The sequence below is a fragment of the Vulpes lagopus genome, chromosome 8 (assembly GCF_018345385.1).
Source record: "Vulpes lagopus strain Blue_001 chromosome 8, ASM1834538v1, whole genome shotgun sequence".
NCBI classification, from domain to species: Eukaryota; Metazoa; Chordata; class Mammalia; order Carnivora; family Canidae; genus Vulpes; species Vulpes lagopus.
In genome coordinates this window covers 93,422,922-93,446,797 of record NC_054831.1, presented here as the reverse complement: position 1 = coordinate 93,446,797, position 23,876 = coordinate 93,422,922, and the positions used below count along the sequence as shown (strand labels likewise).

The 23,876-nt window shown below is 35.3% G+C and overlaps 1 protein-coding gene across 2 annotated transcripts in view; it reads right to left on the bottom strand.

The window, feature by feature from the left end:
• Positions 1–23,876, bottom strand: part of MAP3K1 (mitogen-activated protein kinase kinase kinase 1) — a 79,328-nt gene that overhangs the window by 14,149 nt on the left and 41,303 nt on the right. For both annotated transcript variants that reach the window (XM_041767102.1, XM_041767104.1), the window contains exons 2-10: positions 20,704–20,854; positions 17,256–17,456; positions 13,188–13,388; positions 12,725–12,841; positions 12,210–12,358; positions 6,407–6,528; positions 5,738–5,819; positions 5,439–5,622; positions 2,883–3,161 (exon numbers count right to left, since the gene is read on the bottom strand). In XM_041767102.1, coding sequence (XP_041623036.1) covers positions 2,883–3,161; positions 5,439–5,622; positions 5,738–5,819; positions 6,407–6,528; positions 12,210–12,358; positions 12,725–12,841; positions 13,188–13,388; positions 17,256–17,456; positions 20,704–20,854 — 1,486 coding nt within the window. The remainder of the gene's footprint in view (positions 1–2,882; positions 3,162–5,438; positions 5,623–5,737; positions 5,820–6,406; positions 6,529–12,209; positions 12,359–12,724; positions 12,842–13,187; positions 13,389–17,255; positions 17,457–20,703; positions 20,855–23,876) is intronic.

Genomic DNA, 23,876 nt, shown 5'->3' with positions numbered 1-23,876 from the left:
CATGAATCTATACTGATAACAAATAAAACATGAGGTAGAAAGCAGCTCTCTGAACTACTTCTGCTATTTTTGAAGTATGAATTTCAAAGTAAGTTAAAAAAAAAAAAAGCTTCCAGTGGCCAAGCTGGAATAATATAAGCAACAAATTAAATGATGATAGTCCTGGATTATAATCCATAGGTGAAAATACCCATTAGCCTATATTGATTAGAAATTTAAAAACTGAATAAAAAAATAATAAAAACTGAATCAATACATAAATGGAGAAGAGACAGTTCCTCTTTATAGAAGAATTCCAATTAATTTAGAAGGAATGAGGGAAACAGAAAATCACCACTGAACACCACAATAATAACTGCTGTAGGCAAGACCCACTGACAAATGGGCAAAAAAGAGAAATAGGGTATTTGCTTAGTCTCAAAGTATTTTTCCCAAGACATTTATTAACCGTAATTTTATAGCAAGAAACACAATAGCCATCACCTTGACCAAGTGATAAATGACGGCATCACCAATAATAAGACAGTAACATCATGTACCCTTGATAGAGTACACTAATAATGGCACATCATCTCTGGTATTCTTTCAAAAAATGCATAAACCCAATCAAATTATGAGAAAATACTAAGCCAAAAATGAGGGACATTCTTCAACATAAGTGGCCAGCACATTTCAAGTGTCAAGATCTATGTAAGATGAGGGAAGACTGAGGAACTGTCACAGATGGAAAGAGATTAAGGGAACATGACAACTAAATGCAATGTGAGTGTCTAGACTGGACCCTAAAATAGAAAACAGACATTAATGAAAACAGACATTAAACAGACACCAATTAAACTGGTGAAAACTGAGTAAAATCTGCGACTTAGCTGTAAAAGACACGGTTGCAACAACTGGGGATATATGAATATGGACTTTATAAGTACATAAGAGTATTGTTATTAATGCTAAATTTCATGAGTCTGCTGATTGCATTGTGGTTATACAGAAGAATGTATTTGTTAAGAGATATATGCTAAAATATTTAAGGTGAAATGTCATGTCATGACTCCTTTAACTCTCAGTGGTTCAGCGAAGAATTATATATGGCGAGGGAGGGGAAAGGGAAAAGAGGAAGGACAAAAAGGAGAGGAGAAAGAGAATGGAGAGCTTTAAGGGAAGGAGCCATTTCTGCCTCCATTATGCGTGGCACACTAATTACAGAGGAAACAGAATACAGTAGGATTCTCAGAGTCCCTTCACCCCACAGCTCACAAACTAGATGGGAAACCATCTGAACTTAAGAAGAAAACCCGACAGTAAGGCAGTACATTGAACAGTCAAGTGTGCCTGAAGGTTTGTGTTGGAAAACAGTAACAAGAACAGGTCAAAAGTTGGGCCCAAAACATTGGTCTTTACAGTACGCTGGTCCCTGGATATTCTACATGAAAAAACAGACCACAGTAAAGATAGATTTGGGAAATAATGCATTCTACCTCTTGCTCTTATAAATTCCTAATGTACATTAGCTTATTGAAGGTTCCTGGGAGCCTTGCAGTGAACAGACTCACTGAACTTCTATAATTCAATGTTCATCAATTTTAACTCAGAACTTTCTTCAGGGAACTTTTCATAATCCTGCCAAACTGCCATGAAATATACTTTTGGAAGTGCTGCTAAAGCAAGTGAATCCTTTAAAGGTTTCTAAGCTAGGAAATAAAGTGGTCTTTAAGGAGGTAATATTTTCATTATTTTTTTTTATAGGTGAGAAAGCTGAAATTTAAAGAGTCCTGAAGTCATACTGCTTAACAAATGGAAGAACCAGAATTTGAATTAAGGTCTCTATATAATCGTGACCTTATGTTCAGACTGCCTAGGCTAGTCCTAGTTTAACTAGCAGATTAGATTATTCAAATATCTCAGGATGATAAATTATAAGATCACTCAGTTCTAACTCCAAATTCATGTTCATAACCATCAGGCTATGCATTAGCATAGTTGCTAGAGAATGGATTAGAAAAAGCCAGAATAAACAGAGAGATTAAGGAGTTTTAAAAACTGACTAGGTAAGAATGATTCTAAAGCAGTGGTTGTGAACTGGGGCAATTTTGACCCTCAGTGGACACTCAGCAATGCCTAGACACATTCTTGGTTGTCATCAAGGGGATGGGAGGGAGAAGAGAGGTTTGCTGCTGGTATCTAGTAGGTAAAGACCAGGGATGCTGCTAAACATCCTACAGTACACAAGACAGTACTCTTGCCCCCAACAAATAATTATCTGGCTCAATGTCAATAGTGCGAAGATCGAAAAACCCTATCTTAAGATATGGATACTCAGAATGGAGAAAGTCAAATTAGCCTCAAAAATTGCAAATTAAACAACCTCTTCATCATTCCATCCCACTCATGAAAGACAACTTCTAATAGCTTCAACTAGAAAAACTCAGTCATCTATGTCATGAAGCCCTCCTCTGTGAAAAGGATTCTGAATTTCTGTACAATGTTTATTAATAACCAGTTCTCCTTAATGTCTAATAGAAAATTTTTTAAAAATCAAAGTAACTACAATCACTTGGTATCCCATAAAGCGTTTTTAATTTGACCATGTGTAAGGTGTAAGGAAAATTTAAAGAGATGACCAGCAAGACATGGCTATTTTAGGGGAGAAAAGTAAACAGTGTATAAGAAAACCTTAATAGATTAAAACCTGAATAGATTAAAACAAGTAAAATGCGAATGAAGAGATTAATGGAAAATTGCAATTTCTTGGGATTATGGAATAAAAATTTGGATTTTCCAAAATTAAATCAGGTAAAGTAAGTTTCATTGCATCTTAAGAGTGATATCTACAAGCTCTAAAAAAACCACCCATAATGCTTTAGTTATGTAATAAAGCTACTTACTAAAGCAGCAACGTACACTTTGTAGACAGGGTCAGCACAGACCATTGACAAAACGTTGCAGCATGCCTCTACCACGTCTCCTGAGATACTGGTCTGGGAAGACCCACTGCTGGCTCCAGCACTCGGACTGCTTCTGCCGTTGCTCCCAGAGTTTCCAGTGCTCTCCCCATTTGCCAAGAGCAAAGCCCCACTAACATCGTGTGAAAGACGCCTGAGAGCCATCTCTCTTACATTCCAGTTTTTAGAAAATAAGCAGCCAACAAGTTCCATTCCAAATACCTATAATCAAACAAACACAATAAATTCAATGTGGAGAAAAACTAATGAACCTAAAGTATTTGGGAATAAGCATGATTTTTTATTATGAAAGGAAACTTGTGGACATTTCTCAAATTTTCACCAATCTTACAGTTTCAAATATGTCCAGCCACTTAAAATTCATATATATTTATATATGCTTCTGTACTCCTATGCTTATGACAAAAAAAAAATCTATGAAGTATCCAAACTTTGTATTAAGGTAGTTAACAGAGAAGAAACTGAAGCAAGATAAAGCCAGACCAAAAAAAGGCACTGTAGTGTCCAAGAGATAGAATATTTCTCCTCTAGATGACAACAGTTAAGTCAAAAACTTTTAATGTGCTTTTTGTCTTGTAGAAAAAGGTTAAAGAAAAAGAAACACTCAACAAAATAGAACTATTATAAATGGAGTGGAAAAATCTAAAGACAAAAGAAAAAAACTCTTGTGTTCAAATCCGCAAAGAATAGTGACATGCGGGATCCCTGGGTGGCGCAGCGGTTTGGCGCCTGCCTTTGGCCCAGGGCGCGATCCTGGAGACCCGGGATCGAATCCCACATCGGGCTCCCAGTGCATGGAGCCTGCTTCTCCCTCTGCCTGTGTCTCTGGCTCTGTCTCTGCCTGTGTCTCTGGCTCTGTCTCTCCTTCTCTCTCTCAAGAATAAATAAATAAAATCTTAAAAAAAAAAAAAAGAATAGTGACATGCCTATGATTATATGTCATTACAGTCATCATTACCATGCCTGCAATGCCAGAGTCCCTAAATCAAGGAAAGGGTACATGGTCTTGACATTATGGGCTCATTAGCTAAAAGTAAACTTAATACCCTACATAATTTATATGAAAAATTTCTGAATTTTACAGATGAATAAACACAATTTTAGGAAAAACGAATGATGATTTATTTAAATGTGTTCTAAGGTGATAGTAAAGGAGAATAAGTCAACTAGAATACAATTTGTTATATGGCTGGCACTCATTGTTAAATAGCATACCATAATCTAAGGCTTAATTCTGTCTTGTATCGCATCAAAAAAAAAAAAAAACAAGGAGTATATAGGCACAGTCCAACCTAAAGCTTAAGCAAAACTGATTAGACCACTACCTTGAAAGATAGCATCCAATAGTTAAGTATCAACTTGAAAGTTCTCTTGAGGACTCCTGAAGGGGCAGGTGAGGGCTTACGTTTAGTACCATTAGTGAACCAGATAAAAGAAATAATTTGTGTTTATTAATTTTGCAGATTTTATTAGATTCATAACACATTACTGAGAAAAGAGAATTCAAAAGCTACAGGAAGATAGAAATCATAAAAAGAAAAAGGAAACAAATCCTTATGATATACAAGCTGAGTCAGTGTCTCTGTTTACAAATTTAGTAGTACTGAACAGAATTTAACAGATTACTGAAAATATTTTACTTCACTATTGTTTATTGGAGAGACTGGTTTGGGATTCTACATTTTTAAAAATAATAGACAAAGTAGGCAACGACAAAGAAAATCATTAGAGTCCCACCAACCCACCAAAGAAATTCCAATTTACTGTGGAAGAAAAAGCATTTCATCAGAAGAGAAAGTGAAGGAACAGAAACTGCCCTTACAAATAAAAATGGCTAGCTAATATAAGGCAAACACTATACTTTTTTTCTTATTCATCCACTCAGCAATTATCAAGCACCTATTATATGCCATGAGAATACAGAAAAAAATTGAGTTTATTTTAATTATTTTATTTTTTAAAAGATTTTATTTATTTATTCATGAGAGACAGAGAGAGAGAGGCAGAGACACAGGCAGAGGGAGAAGCAAGCTCCATGCAGGGAGCCTGACATGGGACCGGATCTCCCGGATCCTGCGCTGGGCCGAAGGTGGCGCTAAACCGCTGAGTCACCCAGGCCAAGATTGAGTTTAAATGGTAATAAACAAGAAAAATGATAGAAATTCTTAGTAGGAATGGGATTAAACATTTGAACAGGTTAGCACTGAAGAGGTCTAGTGTCTATCCTTAGATAATCCTTTATGTCTGATTGTTTAGAGATTTTTCTAGAGCTGGGAGGTGTGACTCCAGGAATTTTCAAAGTTTAAGCTCTATAATAAGCAGGAGAGTGTTAACACCAAAGGTAAAATTTTCGATCAAATTATCGGTCATGAGGGAGGCAAGCAAAAGTATTTCCTTAAATTATAAACAACTGGTAGACAGCTACATTAATTGGTCTGTAAAGGTTTATTTGAGAAATGAAGAACAAGAACTACTTACCTGAATCCATGGCTCAGCTAAATCTTTGTAAGCAGGAGGAATCTGCTGAGTTCCATAATGAGTAAGGTTAAAATTGCTCTCCTGACTCCTTCGTTGTGATCCAGCCAAAGGCTGCTGTTGTATGGTTTGCTGCTGTGCAGCTCGCAGGGAAGAAGGGGAATCCACAGGGCTTGACAATTCATGGCTAAACGAAAAATTAACAAAAGCTTTTTTAAAAAAATTAAAAGATTTAAATAACACCCTGAGAACATTTTTATTTTTTATTAAACATATCCAATTCATTAATTCAAAATTGTTACCTGTAGAAATCGTGAGATCTCCACTTAGACCTACAAAGGGGACATATTAAAGGCTCTCTATTTCTTCTACATTCTTCTGCCCCTGAAAATTAAAGGAAAACACTTAAAAAATACAAATGCTTAACATTAAGTAGTTACATATAATAATTGTTGCTAATGGCTAGTATAGGTTTATACTGAATCTCAAAAAATAATTTCATATATTTATGTAGAAGCAGGCAAACACAGGAGGCAAAATTATTCTAACGTGTACCTTCTGCAAATGCTATTTTTTAAAGTTACAACATGTATTTTGCTGTTTTTGAAAACATTCTACCTACTTGGTTACCTAGTTATGTTATTCCAAAACTTGCTTTCATGTTACCCTGTCATGCCTGCCCAGATCTTCTCACCTCCTCACCTCCACATACATCTTCCAGACCAGAATTTTGTTTTAAATTCTGTGCCTGCCTTCCGTTACTACACATATCACACTGTATTACATTTCTTTGCTCACACACCTCATCTCCTAACAGATCCTCAACTCTAGTGAAAACTTTAAATAAGGGCCTAAAGTTCTTTTTCTTCTCTCCCTAGTCTCCCTAAAAGTCATGTTAGAACCCTAACTCACATAGTGGGCTCATGTGCTAACTGTGCTGGGTAAGCACGGGGAGGAGAAGAGCCACGTACAGATTGACATGCAGTGGTGATGCAGCTTGTTTCTGCAGCCATCTTCACACACCGTGAGGCTCTCTTCATCTAGCATGCCCAACAAGCAAATAGGACACATCTGCTCCTCCTCATCTTTTATACTATAAGGAAGGGGAGAGGAAAGCATTAGACACAAAAGAATATAATAAAGGATTAACACCAGAGCTAAAAGCAGTTTTGGGTTCTTTAAATATGAAAAAACTAATTAGAAATGCTTGTTAAGAGCATTTTCTATAGAACTATTTGGGAAGTATTTATTTCTCCCATTAGTATACTAATTTTAAATAAGATTCGCACCACTAAATATTTATAGGTTGTGGGTATGAATTAACCTTTTCTTGCTATGAATACAATTCAATATATGAAGTACAATCTAAGAGACCCATGTAGCCCCATAATTCTGCTATTGTACCTTTTAAACAAACTGTTGTAAGGTTTGACTATATACAAACATGCTATATGCCAATAGTTCTAAGGTTTCAATTACTGGAGAGGACCTTAGAACTCATCTACTCCATGTTAAGTTTGAAGGCCCATCAGAAGCACTTTGTGTGGGTCCATAAACTGGTCCAACTTTCCTAGAAACAAAGCTAGAAACATATGTTACATTGTTAATATACAAAACCTTTCAACTAGACTTCTAGGAATATATCATAAGAAAATAAAGAGACAAAATAAGATTTTATTATTTTTGTATTATAATCTATATAATAGATTATATATGTATGAAAGAATGTTCTCTGCAGTATTTAGCATAAAGAAAAAATTAACCAAATGAACATCAAAAAGTTTAAAAAGCAGTACACTCACACACTGTGAAGCCTTTAGAAAAAAAAGAAAAGGGCTCGGGCTTGGGATCCCTGGGGGCGGCTCAGTGGTTTAGTGCCTGCCTTCAGCCCAGGGCGTGATCCTGGAGTCCGGGGACTGAGTCCCACATCAGGCTCCCTGCATGGAGCCTGCTTCTCCCTCTGCCTATGTCTCTGCCTCTCTCTCTCTCTCTCTCTCTCTCTCTCTCTCTCTCATGCGCTCTCTCTCATGAATAAATAAAATCTCAAAAAAAAAAAAAAAAGTCTCCAAGACATTCACAAACAATGACAAAAACATACATCCATAACATACTATGTGGTGAAGAACACCAGACACCATGCCAGAATTCTGATTTGTACAGAATGATTCCATTTATGGTGAACCTGCAACTTTATCAGGTATATGTGAAGGATACTCTATGTATTAGACTATTCTTAATACAGAAAGTGCTTTTAAAAATCAGCAAGAAAAATACTAGTAATTTAATAGTAAAATGGCAAAGAAGGTAAGGCAATTGAAATGAAAAATACCAATAGCCAGTAAGTATGAAAAATGAAGTACAAAATGCATTTTAATGAAAACTTTTTTTTTTTTTTAAATAACCTGATTGACACAAATTGTATAGGTTGGTCACATCTGGCCTGGGTATTGGCATAGGAAAACAAGTTCTCATATATACTGCTAGTGGAAGTAAAAAATGAAATTTCTGGAAAGGGATTTGCTAGTATTTCTTAAATTACTTAATATAACATATCTATGACCTAAAAAACTTATTTTGTAGGATGCTATCCTACAGAGATATTTGGAATACATAAACAGAAAAAGAAAATTTGTTGCATTTAATAGGCAAAAAATTAGAGGTGTACTAAATGTTCATTAATTATGGCAATAGCAAAATAAATTGTAGCATATCTATATAATCTTATACAGCCATGAAAAAAAAGTAGTGTCTATTTTTGTACTGACCCAGGAAAACTGTTCCAGGTATCAAAAGTTTAAAAAAAAAAAAGCAAGTTTCAGATCAAAATATAAAGCATGACTTTTACATTTGTTTAAAAAACAAAGATGAGAGTAGTAGTAGTGTGTGAGTATAAACAAATAGTACAGAGAATTCGATTTTCTTTATGTAATTTTTAAAAGTTGTATTAAACTGTTAAACAGTAGTTAGTTTTGTATGCAGCTCAGACTAGAGACGGGGGTTTTGTTTTCTACTTCATAAAGTTTTGTTGAACCTTCATGATGTCATGAGTAGCTTTTAAAAATCAGTATTTTCCTTTATAAAATAAAGATTAGGCTCTGAAATGCTAAAGAAGCTGCCAAAGATCATAAAATCACTTCATGGTAGGCTTTAATTTCAGGAGAATAACTCATAATCTACTTACTCATACAAATTTGAGTCTCTACTAAGTTCAGGCTTTTCTCTGAGCCTAATATTACACTTCTATAACTTTAAGCTATAATTCCTGAAAAACAGGTCTGAATAGTTGACAGTAAAGTAACAGTTTCCTAAAAAACTTTCATAAAAGCTGAACAGGTCCAGCAAAGTCATGATGGATGATTCCTGAGGTAAAGGCACACGTACTAGTCTCTCTCCCTCCTGCTCATTTGCCCCTTCTAGCTCTCTTCATGAAAATGAAGCTATATTGAGTGAGGAAATGCTGTCAAAATATGCATGCAGTAATGATAAAAATTAACAAAAACACTGCAGAAATGATTTACACAACAATCTATAATAAAAATATTAATGGCAGAGATGATCCCAGGTCAAGTAACTTTCAAATTACATCAAAGTGAGCTTATTCAAAAGATTTAGAAGAAAAAAGAAAATTCCACAATTCAGTCCAATTGCAGGTACAACTTATTTCTTAAATGCTTTTCTGACTTCATCCATTTATTATTGGACATGAACTGTTTCTGTATTTTCATATTTTAAGAAAGCAGTAGAAACATTTCTCACTTCTACATTTCACATTTTCTTTTTAGCAAGTTTTTTTTAAAGATTTATTTATTTAAAAAAAAAAGATTTATTTATTTTTTTTATGATAGACATAGAAAGAGAGAGAGGCAGAGACACAGGAGGAGGGAGAAGCAGGCTCCGTGCCGGGAGCCCGACGTGGGACTTGATGCCGGGACTCCAGGATCGCACCCTGGGCCAAAGGCAGGCGCTAAACCGCTGAGCCACCCAGGGATCCCCTTTTTAGCAAGTTTTATCAGAAGTAAAGTCATTTGAGTAGAGAGGAGGTATTAGTGTACTACAAGGAGATCAAATTAGTCTGTTGTGAGCTTTTGTAAATAAAGTTTTCCGGGAACAGAGCCCCACCCATTTATTCACTTATCCTCTGTGGCTATCTGAGCTGCAAGGGCAGAGGTGAGTAGTTGTGACAGAGATGAATCTGTGACCTGATGAATCTTAAAGCTCAAAGTATTTAAAGTATAAAAGTCACTCATAATAATGCCACCTATTAATAACCATTAAAATTTCTGCTCATTAAATATGTATGGATCCCACAATACCTTTATATGTAAAAACTGGGTTCATGCGTAATATACGGTATTATAACTTACATTTTGTTTCATGCCATTCAGTATTCTTCAGAAGCATTTTTTTTTCAGAAGCATTAATTTTTTTAAAGATTTATTTATTTGAGGGCAGCCCGGGTGGCTCAGCGGTTTAGCGCCGCCTTCAGCCCAGGGCCTAATCCTGGAGACTTGGGATCGAGTCCCGTGTTGGGCTCCCTGCGTGGGGCCTGCTTTTACCTCTGCCAGTGTCTCTGCCTCTCTCTCTCTCATGAATAAATTAAAAAAAAAAAAAAAGATTTGAGAGAGAAAGCGTGTGAGAGAGCAAGTGTGAGCAGAGGGAAGGGTGGTAAAAATTGGAAAGAATCCCAAATAGACTCCCTGCTGAGCATAGAGCCTTTGCACAGCCTCAATCTCACAACCCTGAGATCATGACAACTGAGCTGAAATTAAGAGTCTGATACTTAACCAAGCCACCAGGCACCCCAGAAGCATAATTTTAGTATCTGTATGAACTATTCCTGATATGAGTATATTTTAACCATTCCCTTGCTGGGTATTTCAATTTTTTATATTATACTGTGACAAAGAGTCATATATATATATAAATCTTTTGCATTTCTCAGATTAAATTTTTTTTCTTAAAAGTACACTTACTGCATCAAAATTTTTAAAGTATATTCAATTTGTCCGAATTCTGGCTTTAATTGTTTCTTATATAATTTAAAATTAATACAATGCAGTCAGGTCTCCAGATAAATTTCCTGTTTTGTTTTTTAAATTGTAGTCTTAAAAAAAAATTGTAGTCTTTAGATATAAAAATTTCCGATTACATGAAACATTAATCTACTTAGCTACACAGCATAATCCCAGTATATCAAGATTATAGCTTCTGTGGTTCCCCCCCCCACAGATATAGTAAACCAAACAAATTAATAAAACCTCCATATTATGACTAGCCCATGTTTAGAAGTTATCTTTGTTCATTTTAGCGAGAAACTTTCTATTTTGACTTTGACTACCTGGTTTTAAACTTTTTTTTTCCAAAATAAAAAACTACAGGAATGTGAATCAAAGGGAGGATGGTTCCAGAATAAGTCTGGCTCAGGAAGCTTAACAAATAAAGTTCATTTTTTTTTTCATCTATTTTGAAGAGATAAGGAGTTAAGGGAAAGAGACCTGAACAAGAAGTCAAGATACTGAGGTTCTGGTTCTGCCTTTACTCAACTGAGCTGTTGCATGATCTCTTTTGGCTTCAATTATCACCGAACCATGTAAAGTAGAAATCTCTAATTCCCAAAAAACTTGTAAAACTCTATGATTCTAAAATCTATTCATTTAATCAAAAATAAGAAAATTCAAACATTTACTTTTCCCATAGGGTCTCTCCATTCTTTTCTTCACAAATCCCTTGGCCTGATCTATTCTTCATGAATTTTGAAGCAGTTACAACACTTAAAAAAACTGATGGGATGAAGATGGGATTTAATTACTTAAGATTAGTGCTTCTCAAACAGGTCCCTCAGGAACATATCAGAAGTGCCCTTTTAAGAGAAGCAGCACTCCTTTCTGGAGTAATTTAAAAAACTCATTTTTACATTAAAACCAATGAAGAAACCCAATAAAGAACTTGGAAAAGAAAGAAAATTCACAGGTGTTTTAATAATACTACAGATTTGAAAATTTTTTTACACCTGTCATTTTGAGTGTAAAAATCCTTCACCATTACATGTTCATTCAGACCCTTTAGCATTACGTGTTCATTTTTATCAGCAGTTAGGAAATGGAAGAGTTTGAGAAGCGCAGATTTTAAATAACTGTGATTAATGGCTACTTTATCTCTTAAATACTAACGATTAGTCTGTTTAGAAGAGCATCCTTGTATTCTCACAAGTAAAATAGCCTGTAATGAGAATTCTCTGGCAAGATCATTAAAAGAAGTGATGTCATTCAATTTAAAGGTCCTACATTTGAAAGTGATTTTGGAAAACCACTTTGGCTTGTATATGATTTATTTATAAAAGAACTACAGAATATTTTTTATACAGTGCTTCAGCTTCACTGTCTGCAAGAGAGTGATAATCAGGTTGGTATATGAACAGAATTAGACACCATTTTAGGTGCTTGGCACAAAGTAATGACAGATAAACAGCAGCCACTTATATTTTATACTTGCCACCTGACTTTTCTTGTGAAATGACTATTCTGATATTTAAGGTGCCAGTTTTCAACAGTGTAGTTGTTCAGGATAAAAAGTCCCTATATATGTATGCATATATGTGTGTATATACACACATACTTAGATGGCCTTTAATATTGCTTACCCCTGATTTTAACTTTAAAAGTCAAGATTCAATAAGTAAATTAATTTAGAGCAATTTAATAGATATAAAAAAATACCTCTAAAATTAGAAAGTAACACTGGATTAATGCTTTTAATTCCTTAAAAAGTACTAACCTGTTTTCTGAACTAGATGTAGAAGTACTAGATGATGACAATGTATGAGAATTTGACATGCGTGAAACAAACTTCTGGATGGTGTTACGAGATGGAGCTTTGATCCTTGAGCTACGCCTACTGTGATATTTCTGGAACAAACTTTCAACCTAACATTGAAAAAAGACAGTAACAATGATATTCGTGCCATAATATACATATGAAGAGTTCTAGAGGTTGAATTATTTGTCTTTTATTTCATAAATTTTTCACAAAGCCAATTTAAGAGCTTCAAAAGTAATATATATAGGTTACTAAAGACAGTATTTTTATAGGTCAGTGTTTACTTTCTTTACAGTCTGGAAGAAAAAACTAATTAGTGGATTATAAGAGATAAGCCTCAAATAATAATTAAATATCTTCATGCCTTCAGAATGACTGCTGTCTAATTAAATTTACACCTCATGGAAAATTGTCAAGAATGAGCCATACAAATTTGTTAGTAATTTTACTCGAAAGCATTTATTAAAAGTTACCTCAAAATTCTTTAAAGTTTTTCTCCATAACATTGGATCTGAAGGTTCCAGTTGAAATACCCGGAGCATAACAAACAACAGATGAATACAAAATGTTCCACGCCCACAGCTGCAGTTCTAGAGTTAAAAGAGAACCTATGAGTAATAAATCTGTGGTTCTAAGATGATCACTTTTTTTTTTATCTTTTTGAGTTTAACAAAGTTGCTACTAATTTGCTTCATTATTCTTATATGGTAAGATATGTAAGGATATGCAAGAAAAATATATTAAGTATATTAAGTATACTAGAGACCTTCACAAGTACATTAAATAAAAATGTTTATTAAGTAAACACAAAATATATTTTAAATTCACTTTAGTTTACTAAAGAAAATTAAGTGATGTAACTTTAAGAATGTTATGGTATATACATCTGAGTTAATACCAGATACTAATAAAATGTAAAATGGTCAAAGATCCTACCTGAGGCCCAATAAACACCCGGTATTTATTGTCTGGGCTGTCTCCTCCAATCAGGAAAGAGTTGGGTCCTATTTGTTGCAGTAAGTACAGCCTGGCTCTCATAACTTTGTTTACACGGCGGTTTGTCTCCTCTGGGCTATATGGTGAGAAGCCATCTGGTGAAGGGGCTCTTCGAGGTGGTGTGATTCTCCCACTCTGAAACTTCACAACATTGTTTTTGTATTAAGTAAATTGCTTACTTCTTGATAAGACACAATTACCTAAAAAAGGGTCATACCAGATGGCCATGTAGCATTTTATATTCTGAAAAAATGCTCCAAAATATAATGGAACAAAATGCATTTTACAAATGCTTTTATCTAACATACCGCATCACAAACTTCTAAAATCTCAGTTATCCCTGTAACTAATGATACTTAGCTGATTGAGACAAATGTGGTAATTTTAAAAAATGTAAATATTTGAGTACTTTGAAAAGTATTATGTAAACTAAGATAAAAAAGCATAAAGATGACTTCTTTCTAGTGATAAAAATTAAAATCCAATTTCCTGGCTTCCACTTAAGGTGTTACTAAATGCTCTTTTGCAACTGGTAATTTATAAACACTAACATGGAATTCCTCCTGTGGTAGACTCTATAGAGAACTAATGGCAAGTGACTCGCCCCAGACTAAGGCATTTATTTTACTGAAGGCTGACAAAAACTCCTGTAGCAAAGGTGATATATACCACTCATTCCACTTCACTGTTTCTCCTAGAACTTGGTTTTTCCATCAATGCCCAGTGGAAATTCTAGTTCTTTTTATGCCTAATTTAATTTTTAAAGATAATAAATGTTGGTGAGAACAAAGAATTAGAACCCTCATACAGTGCTGGTGGGAAAATAAAATAGTACAGCTGCTTTGGAAAACATGAACCAGCAGTTCCACTTCCAGGTATAAACCCAAGAGAAGTGAAAAGATATATACACAGATTTGTACACAAATGTTCCCAACAGCATTATTCATAATAACCATGAATAGAAACAATTCAAAAGTCCAACTAAATGAATGGACAAACCAGATGTGTATATCCATACAAAAGAATGTTATTCTATAGCTAAAAATGGAGTACTTCCAAATATAATTAGAGAACTATGTTGATTGGAAATTTATTCTGAATGTTAAACCAACAAACAAAAATAACAAGAATGATATGGCATAGATAATTTTTGTTTTAAAATATATATGTATATGGCAAAAATCAATGCATACACTGATTAATAAACATATTTTGTGGGGAAAAAAAAAACCAGAAAACAGAACAAAAACAAATGGGGTACTGATACAAATTATACTACAGATGAACCTTCAAAACATGATCCTAGGTGAAAGAAGCCAGTAACAAAACACCACATACACTACATGATTCCATTTACTGTTTATGAAATAACCAGCGTGGGCAAATTATATATAGACTTCAGAAAGTAGAGTAATGGTTGCCTAGGGTTGGCCTAATTGGCCTGGAGTTTCTTATGGGGGTGATGAGAATGTTTTAAAGTTGACTGTAATTACTGGCTACAACTCTGAAAAGACCAAAACTAATCAATAGTATAATTTAAAGAGGTGAATTGTATAGTATAGGAATTATATCTCAATCCAAAAAAAATACTGATTTTTTTTTAATGGGCAGTTATTAAAAAGTAAAAGAAAAAACAAGTACACATGCACATACTATAGACCTAAGTATTCAGACTATGGATATGCTCACAGATGTGTAAAATGATACATATATAAAAAGTATGTTTGCAATACCGTTTTTTAGTAATGAAGAGGAAAATGCATGATATCCATTAGTATGTAGAGTTCATTAAATAAACTATGATTTATCCAGATAATGAAATGCTAACTTGGTGTTTAAAAAAATGAGGGATAACTTTGACTAACATATATCCTAAAGTGAGGGAGGGAAGGGGAAATGCAATTCTGTATATACTTGTGGTAGACTTTTATACTTTGATGGCCCCTATAAACCACACCTCCCAGCATTTATACCTTTGTGTGGTCCCCCACCACACTAATTCTGTATTTGCAACTAGCATGTTACTACTTTTGGGCAATAAGGCATTAGGAAACAAAGTGGCTTCATAAAAGCTTCCAGACTGGATTTGCCCTCTTAGTAGCCTTTTTTTGGGGGAGGTTGGGTGGGGGAGCTTAATAGAAATTTGTCTCATAGTTCCAGAGGCTAGAAGTCCAAAAACAGGTGTCAGCAGGGTTCTCTCTGAGGACAAAGAAAAAATCTGTTCCATAAGATCTCCTGGCTTACAAAACGTGGTGTTGCAACCCAGCTTCCATGCTATGAAGAAGAGATGCCAACAGCCTCCAACTGTTCTAGCATCCCAGCTGAAGTACCAGACACATGATAAGGAAGCATCTTGGATATTCCAGCTTTAGCAGGTACGATGGGGAACAGACATAAGTCATTCCTGCAGAGTTCCACCTAATTTAGAGATTCATGAGCTAATAACAAGACTTTATATGCTTTAAAAAAAATAGCTCATTTAAAGATGTGTCAACATAAAGCAAATAAATACTGTTGGGTATCTTGGGCTTTATTTATTTATTTATTTATTTATTTATTTATTTATTTAGTATCTTGGGCTTTAATGTAAAAAGATTTACTTAAAATTTACTTCTGGAAGGATTTTTTTTTCTTTTTAGAGTTTATTTATTTGAGAGACAGAGAGAAATAGCGAGAGAAAGCAGCAGACCCCTTGCTGAACAGGAAGCCTGAAGCATGGCTCAATCCTAAGACCCTGAGATCATGACCTGAGCCAAGGGCAGCAGTTTAAATGACTGAGCCACCCAGGTGCTGCTACTTCTAAAAGGATTTTTTATGCGCTGATCTGAGGAAAACCAAATCTCCCCCTTGTGGTCATGATCATAATCATTCTATTATCCACTCATTTGCTCTTCAAGTTTATAAAGTAAATTTTAACTTGCATTTCTGCCACTAGAAGTCTCATTCTTCCACTCTTTCTCTCTCTCTCTCTCTCAGAAAGTCAGCACCTATCACTTTGCCAATCTCTTTGAAGTCTAATTTAATATAGACAACTGGATTCTCATCCATGCTTCTACAGTAAGCCAGCTGTGATAATGATGTTTTGGTTAAAATACATGAAGAAAACGTGGCTTCACAAATATATGTAGCTGGAAAAGGTATTTTAAAAGACTCTTCCAATAATTATGAACACAGTTCTTTGATAACTCCCAAGAAATGGTTTCTTAAAGACTGATGTAGAATCTGAAACCACACCAACCAACTTTTCCTACTGTGTGATTATATATGAAAAATAATCACATTTGATAGCATCACTAATCTCATTATAAAATTCTTTTAAGTACTGGGAAACTGCAAGTTTACAGTAGTAGATATGAATTTCCTGGAATTCTAATTTTTGCTTGAAATCTCACTAGTGAAGGGACCTGAGTGGCTCAGTGGTTGAGTATCTGCTTTCAACTCAGCGCGTGATCCCAGGGTTCTGGGATTGAGTCCCGCACTGGGCTCCCTGCGAGGAGCCTGCTTCTCCCTCTGCCGTGTGTCTCTGCCTCTCTCTCTGTCTTTCATGAATGAATGAATGAATGAATGAATGAATGAATAAATAAATAAATAAAATATTTAAAAAAAATAAATCTCACTAGTGAAAAATAATTTGTTGTCTTTATTGAAGTTCCTTCCTTCATTTGTCTTAAGTATGCCACAAATACCCCAGGAAGGCTACAGTTTCTGTTGTTATAGCTTTAATTTAGATGAATGCATCAGCTTTACCCACCACTGTAAATATTAATGCAGTGAAAGAGGCAAGTAACATCTCAGTTTTCTTAGAAAATTTGTTTTGAAAAAAGAAAAAGAAAAAAAGAAAATTTGTTTTGATCTAATGGATCCATTGGAAGGGTCTCAGGACCTGCTTTCCTCCCCAAACCAAGGGTCTGTGGGCCACACCTGGAGAAATGCTGCTCTAACAGATTGCTGTCAAACTTTTCTGTAAAATTGTAGAAAGTTAACATAATTGTTGAAACGTTAACTTACAGGCACCGGGGAAACTCTTTTTCTCCGAACTCCCGGAGATTCTGACTTCACTGTGCGACCAGATGGGGAGCTGCCAGGAGAAGGACTGCGTCGGCCTTTAGCAGTGGGTGATGCAGTGCTTGCCTGGCCTTCTCCTTGAGACTCAGTAGCCAGGTTGTGAATTTCAGAACCATCTCCTTTAGTAGGGATTGGTTTTACCACCTAAATTAAACAAATTTACTAGTTTGGTTACTTAAAAATATAAGAAAAATAAGTAAATACAACAAAGAAATAAAGTCCTTTTCATTACACAATGCTATACAAATGTAACAGTATATCAACTTTCATTTAGTATTACTTCAAGCAATAAATGTTAAGACTATTTTTATCCACAGATTTCATTCATTTAGGCTCCATCACTAGTTAAGACGTTATACATAATTTTAGAATTTAGTATGATCTGTTATCATGTGCCCTAAATTACTTAACATTCAAAATCAACAATCATAGGTTAGTAAACAAATGTGAAAAATAAGCACTTTTACCTTCTACAGTTAATTTATTCAACTAGATTCAAGGAGACGTTTTCTTATTCATTTGTATTGACAAAATGCAGGATCTTGAAAACAATAATGGGCATAATTTAAGTGCCCAAATAGTCTGATTAATATATTTTGCCTTTTTTGGCAGTGTTTTATGACAATAGTTTCGACATATATTTCAGAATGACTACAAGAAGCTACACATTTGAAGAGCAGTCTGTCAAGCAGAAATGAAGGTTGCAAGATCTGTTGTTTCTCAACAGACCTAAACTAGCTGTGACTAAAACACTATAGCCTTAGCCAACCTTCCCTGCCTTTCTTCCGCTACTCTCCTACTGTTCTACTTGCCAGCTGCTATGCCTACCAAACATGACTAACCTGATCTCTTCCTGGGCTTCCACTCCTACTCTCCCTCCTAATCCACATCTCTAGCCTGCAGCACACCAGCACACTCTAGCCTTCACCTGGTGAAAACTGCCATCTTGGTTAACTCCCTTTACAAATGCACACTTAACTCTATCAGCCTAACACATTTTTCTTCTTTCTAATCTGTTACTGCTCTCTGCCCACTCCACATGTTTTTTTGTTTTTTGCATTCAGTCACATACTGTTCTGTGATATTTCATGCTTTTGTTTTTATTTAATAAGTTACATTTTCATAATTGGAGATATTTGTACATCACTTATGTTTCAAGGACCTGATTTAATATAAACATAATAAAAACAAAAAAAATCAGACTTTCCAAGTAGATTATAAACTTCTAAAGGGTAATATGAAATCTGTAAACTATGAGATGTAGGGTAGTATAATTGAACTTAAGGACTATGTGTTGTGTGTCTTATTCCACAAATCTCTTCCCTCTTTACCTCTGTCCTACATACAGGTAACATACTTGAGGATTTGAAAAAAAAGGTTTCAGTGAGAAAAAACAAAATTTGGTCTTAGATAAGTGAATGTCCTTAGTTTATATGTAATAAAGAACTGGCTTTTCAGAAAGTTGTGATTTCTGCTTTATGGTATTCTCAAAAGACTTAGACTTTCCACCACCACAAGGAGCTCCAGAAAGCAGCATATTCAAACTTCATATGGCTTAAAGTTCTTTATATTAATTGGGCAGAAATTTACCCCTTCTATAAACTGTTTAAACAGAACTTTCTCTTTTCTTTTTTTTTTTTTTAAAGGTTAGTTTATTTATTCATGATAGACAAAGAGAGAGAGAGAGAGAGAGAGAGAGAGAGAGAGGAGAGACACAGGCAGAGGGAGAAGCAGACTCCATGTTGGGAGGCCAATGTGGGACTCAATCCCGGGACTCCAGGATCACGCCCTGGGCCAAAGGCAGGCACTGAACCGCTGAGCCACCCAGGGATCCCTAGAACTTTCTCTTTTCTAAGATAAATTCTGTATTTCTTTCTTCATCTGAATCCTCTGATATGATTATTGAAACTGTAGGGGGTTCTCACCGTACTACTTCACATGAAAAACAAATGGAAGAAATGTGGAAGCTTAGCTGGAAAGGAAAAGACTCATGGGTAATGTGGTAGCTTAGCTTAAAAAGTTGGTATATAAAGGAACAGTTATATTCTATATTAGGTCCCTGGGTTAGCACCAGTGGGTAAAATGTGCAACACATAACGCAGTTCAATGATGATGTATTGAGCATCTGAAACATGGTTAATGTGGCTGAGGAATTAAATTTTTACTTAAATAGGCAAGTGGGGGACACCTGAGTGGCTCAGTTGGCTAAGCATCCCACTCTTGATTTCAGCTCAGGCCATGACCTCAGGGTTGTAAGATCAAACCCCATGTCAGGCTCTGCACTAAGCATGAAGCCTGTTTAAGATTCTCTCTCCTCCCTCTGCTTCTCCCACCCCCTCTTAAAAAAAATAAAGGCAAGTAGGATGAATATAGGCCTAGATGATCATATAGCTAAGGGAAATGTCAAATGAATAGTTTACTCAATAACTTTTATGGTTATTCCCACCATCCCTTTGCCCTCCCCCAAATGTAATAAATTTTAACTTGTCATCTTTGTTTATACAGAACAAACAAAAAGCAAATAAAAACCTGCTGATACAAGGCACCTAGATGGCTCTGGTTGAGCATCTCCCTTTGGCTCAGGTCGTAATCCTGGGGTCCTGGGATCAAGTCCCACATCAAGCTCCCCAGAGGGAGCCTGATTCTCTCTCCACCTGTGTCTCTGCCTCTCTCTGTGTCTCTCATGAATGAATGAATGAATGAATGAATGAATAAATAAATAAATAAATAAAATAAAATCTTAAAAAAAACTGCTGATACAGACAGATAACTGGGTCACTTAACAATCAAGGTCTACATCCTTTATAAGAAAGAAAAAAAAAAGAAAAAAAAAGAAAGACAAGCACATTTCATAGTATTTGTATGCTTTAGAAGAAAATAACTATGGCAAAGTATAGAGTATGCCTTTCCTAATCCCAGGATCTAGATTTTCTAGATCAAAACCTTGGGTATCTTTTAAATTTACCTCAAACCCCATGAGTCTATTCAACCTGTTTGGTTTTCTGGATTGATTTCTGGAACTCAGATCTTTGGATCCTCCCTTAGAGACAGACTATCAAAATAAAATGAGAAAAAAAAATGCTTTTCTTTTTCTAAGGTACAATATAAATCTCTACTAAAAGGATTTTAGATACTGACAGTAGAGGGCAGTGTTGCTTTAAGCATTACCTCCCCAAACCAGCCAGCTTAGTTTCTCGAACAGTTTAAGATGCTTAGTGAGCATAATTTTAGCTATATTTTGTTCCAAGTGGCTAGAATATCAAGCAAATGAAACAACTGCATTTAAAATCAAGAAAAAAAAAAAAAAGCTTACAAGAGGATCTGTGGATACTTAATTTCCCATTTCCTCCTACTCTTTTTTCCTTACAGCAGGTAACCCACAGTGACTTACCACGGGGCCTCTCCTGTTTCTTCTTTCCAGCCACTCGTGCTTCCAGGCTGGCATACAGGTTGCCTTCAGTTTCTCCCTAATCATTCGTTCTTCTGGGCGATCGTCCATCTTGTGCAACCCCTTGAGAGTTTCTTTATTCTCCATCTCACGACTAAAATGCAGGGAAAAACAAGAATGAGGTTAATATATAAAGAATAATTTCCAAGAGCAAATAGTACTTTATACTTTCAATGGACATATAACTAAAAAGATAACTGCTAAAAACCCTCAAATGATTTAAGCCAAGAATAAAGTATCGCTGTGAATCATCCCTGTATTGTTCGACACTGCATGATAATGTGAGTTTAAAAATACCTTTAAAAAGAAAATATATTTAGAAGGTGCAGACAGACTTACTAATAATACTAATGCAGAACCTTTGTTCCCAGGTAGTTAACAAAACGGATCCCAAGACATTAAGCATGGCATTTACGAACACATTCATGAGCACTGCATTGTTGCCAATTATACCACTTGCACATCCTAAAGTATTTAAGACAGTTATTTAGAAGAGTATTTTACTACTGTAGGATTTCCAATAATTTAAGGATTTCCAGGATTTCCAATAATTTATCCAAACAGTTATAATAATTTAAGTCAATACAGACTGAATCTGGATATGCTCATTTTCTGAAAAAGTTAAATATTTAATTTTTTTTATTTTTTTTTATTTTTTAATTTTTATTTATTTATGATAGGAACACAGTGAGAGAGAGAGAGGCAGAGACACAGGCAGAGGGAGAAGCAGGCTCCATGCACCGGGAGCCTGATGTGGGATTCGATCCCGGATCTCCAGGATCGCGCCCTGGGCCAAAGGCAGGCGCCAAACCGCTGCGCCACCCAGGGATCCCAAGTTAAATATTTAATAAGCTAAGTATAACCTAATCCATCTTCTATGATTCCACAATATTTGTTCAAAGCCTAAATGATTAAATTTGTATTCTCACAACAATAATTCCACATCAAAGCATTGGGGATACTCTGTATATAAAAAGTAAAAACTGGTACAAACACTTGACCTTTACTCAATATAGTGTGGAGTTATGAAAATAAAATAATCTGTAAGTTAGTACTTTTGAGAATTAATGCCACAGAGCCTAAGTAGTAAAGTATCTGCTAATTTCAAATATACTTATATCCACATGTGGATATATTTGAAATTATATAACTATATAACTATAGTTATATATATATAGTTTTATATATATAGTTATATATATATATATAAAAAACAAATACAATATACATAAGCATGGATTTTAAAACCTGATTCATAAGGAAAGAGTTTTGCACTCTGGGAGAAGTAACAATTTAAAAAATACTACACTAGCTTCAATAACTATTTTGGACATTTTATAATGCTACAGAACAGTGATTTTTTTTTTCTTACACAGATAGGAAAAGGAAATACTCAAGGAAATACCAGAGACGATAACCACAAGCTTACTAAAAAGTCAAATGCAAACTGCTCTAAGGAATTTTCCAGCTAATTACAACCACAGAGCAGCAGTATCTTCAGAGAACAAGCAAAAAACCTACTTAAAACTAAACATGCACTAGAAAGGAAATGGTTAACCGCTTTTCCTGAAGCATCCATTCTGTGAGGGGAGTGGAAATCAAAAAGTTAAACACCTCTGTGCAGAGAGACTGGTCTAGATAGTTTGAGGAATGCAAAGAGCACAAAATATCTGAAACTTGCAAATGGGCATTAAGAGGATACAGTAGAATATTTCCACCACACAGGTATAAAAAAACTGTCCAAGAGAAAGAGGCTATATAAGAAAAAAAGTAAATAAAGAATGGAAGGAAGGAAGGAGATTCTTTTATTTACTTATAAGTGCCTATCTGTTTTTCCTGCTCTGATTATGGTATAAAATATAAACTTGTGGGGTATATAAGAGGGAAAGGGGGAGGGAGGAGAGGGAAATGAAGAGAGGGAGGGAAGGGAAAGGGAAAGAAAAGGAGAAGAAAAGAAGAGGAATGAGAAGGAGTGGGGGAGCAAAGAGAAGGAAAAGGGGAGGGCAAGTAGAGAAATGTTTTCCTCAAATTTCATCCTGTTCAGTTACTACTTACCCAGGGAAGCTCGGATTTACAGGCAACCCAATTTATGGGCTGATTGCATAACCAAAAATTCACTTACAACTCTCTGGTTTGAAAAGCAAACACTTTTCCCTCCAGTAACAATGTTGCAAGGCGTGGCTATGTTCCCAGGCTAGTTCTCAAAAAATAAGTCACAATGCAGAACTGCAGTGCATTTTTACCCCAGAAGCTCCAGCACTCCTGGACCAAAGGAACCTATCTTCCCTTTGGTCCTAAATGTCTCTCTTCCCCCAAATTTGTTTTATGAGTATCTCTTCTCCATTCTATTTTCAGTGTCTCTCTCAGTAGCACTCACCCAAACATGAATAAGACTCTCCCTGTCTAAACAAATGAATGATATGGCCTCCTTAAAGTCTGCATGATTTGCCTCTTTCCTTTTCACTTGTTTAAAAATACTGTAATTCAAACCCATTTCTTAATAAGTAACAGAGATGAGCATATTAGTAGCTCAACTTTTACATATATCTAAGATTATTTCTTTAGAACTAATGCCATGAAACTGAACTGCTGTGTCAAATTGAACACAAATTAAGATTTTTGGTAATACTGGCAAATTATTGTCAAGAAAATGCATCTTCTACTCACAACCCCCCAGGTCAAGTTGCCAATTTAGCCTGTCTGTACTAACAATAGACTCCTACCAAGGCTTCTTCACTTTGATCTTACTCCAGTCCAGGCTTTACAGAGCTGCCAGGGTCACTTCCTCTATTAAAATCCTCCAGTGGCACTCCCTGGGCTTAGACCAAAAGTCTGACAGTTTAACAGGTCCTACGTGGCCATGCACTATAAGGTCTTTACCTCAACTCAAGTCACCTAGACCTCCACCCTATCCCTGTTTATTTCACTACCTGAAATACTCCAACATCTCTCCTGCTCAAGGCTTTTGCACAGACTGCTTCTTGTCTAAATTTTACCTCGTTCATTTCTACTCATTTTAACTATTGTTCTATACCTCGGAGGTGGTCCCAATCTCAGTTAGGAATTTCTTCATAGCACTGTACTTTTCCTTTAAAGTGCTCATTGCAATTTGCAAA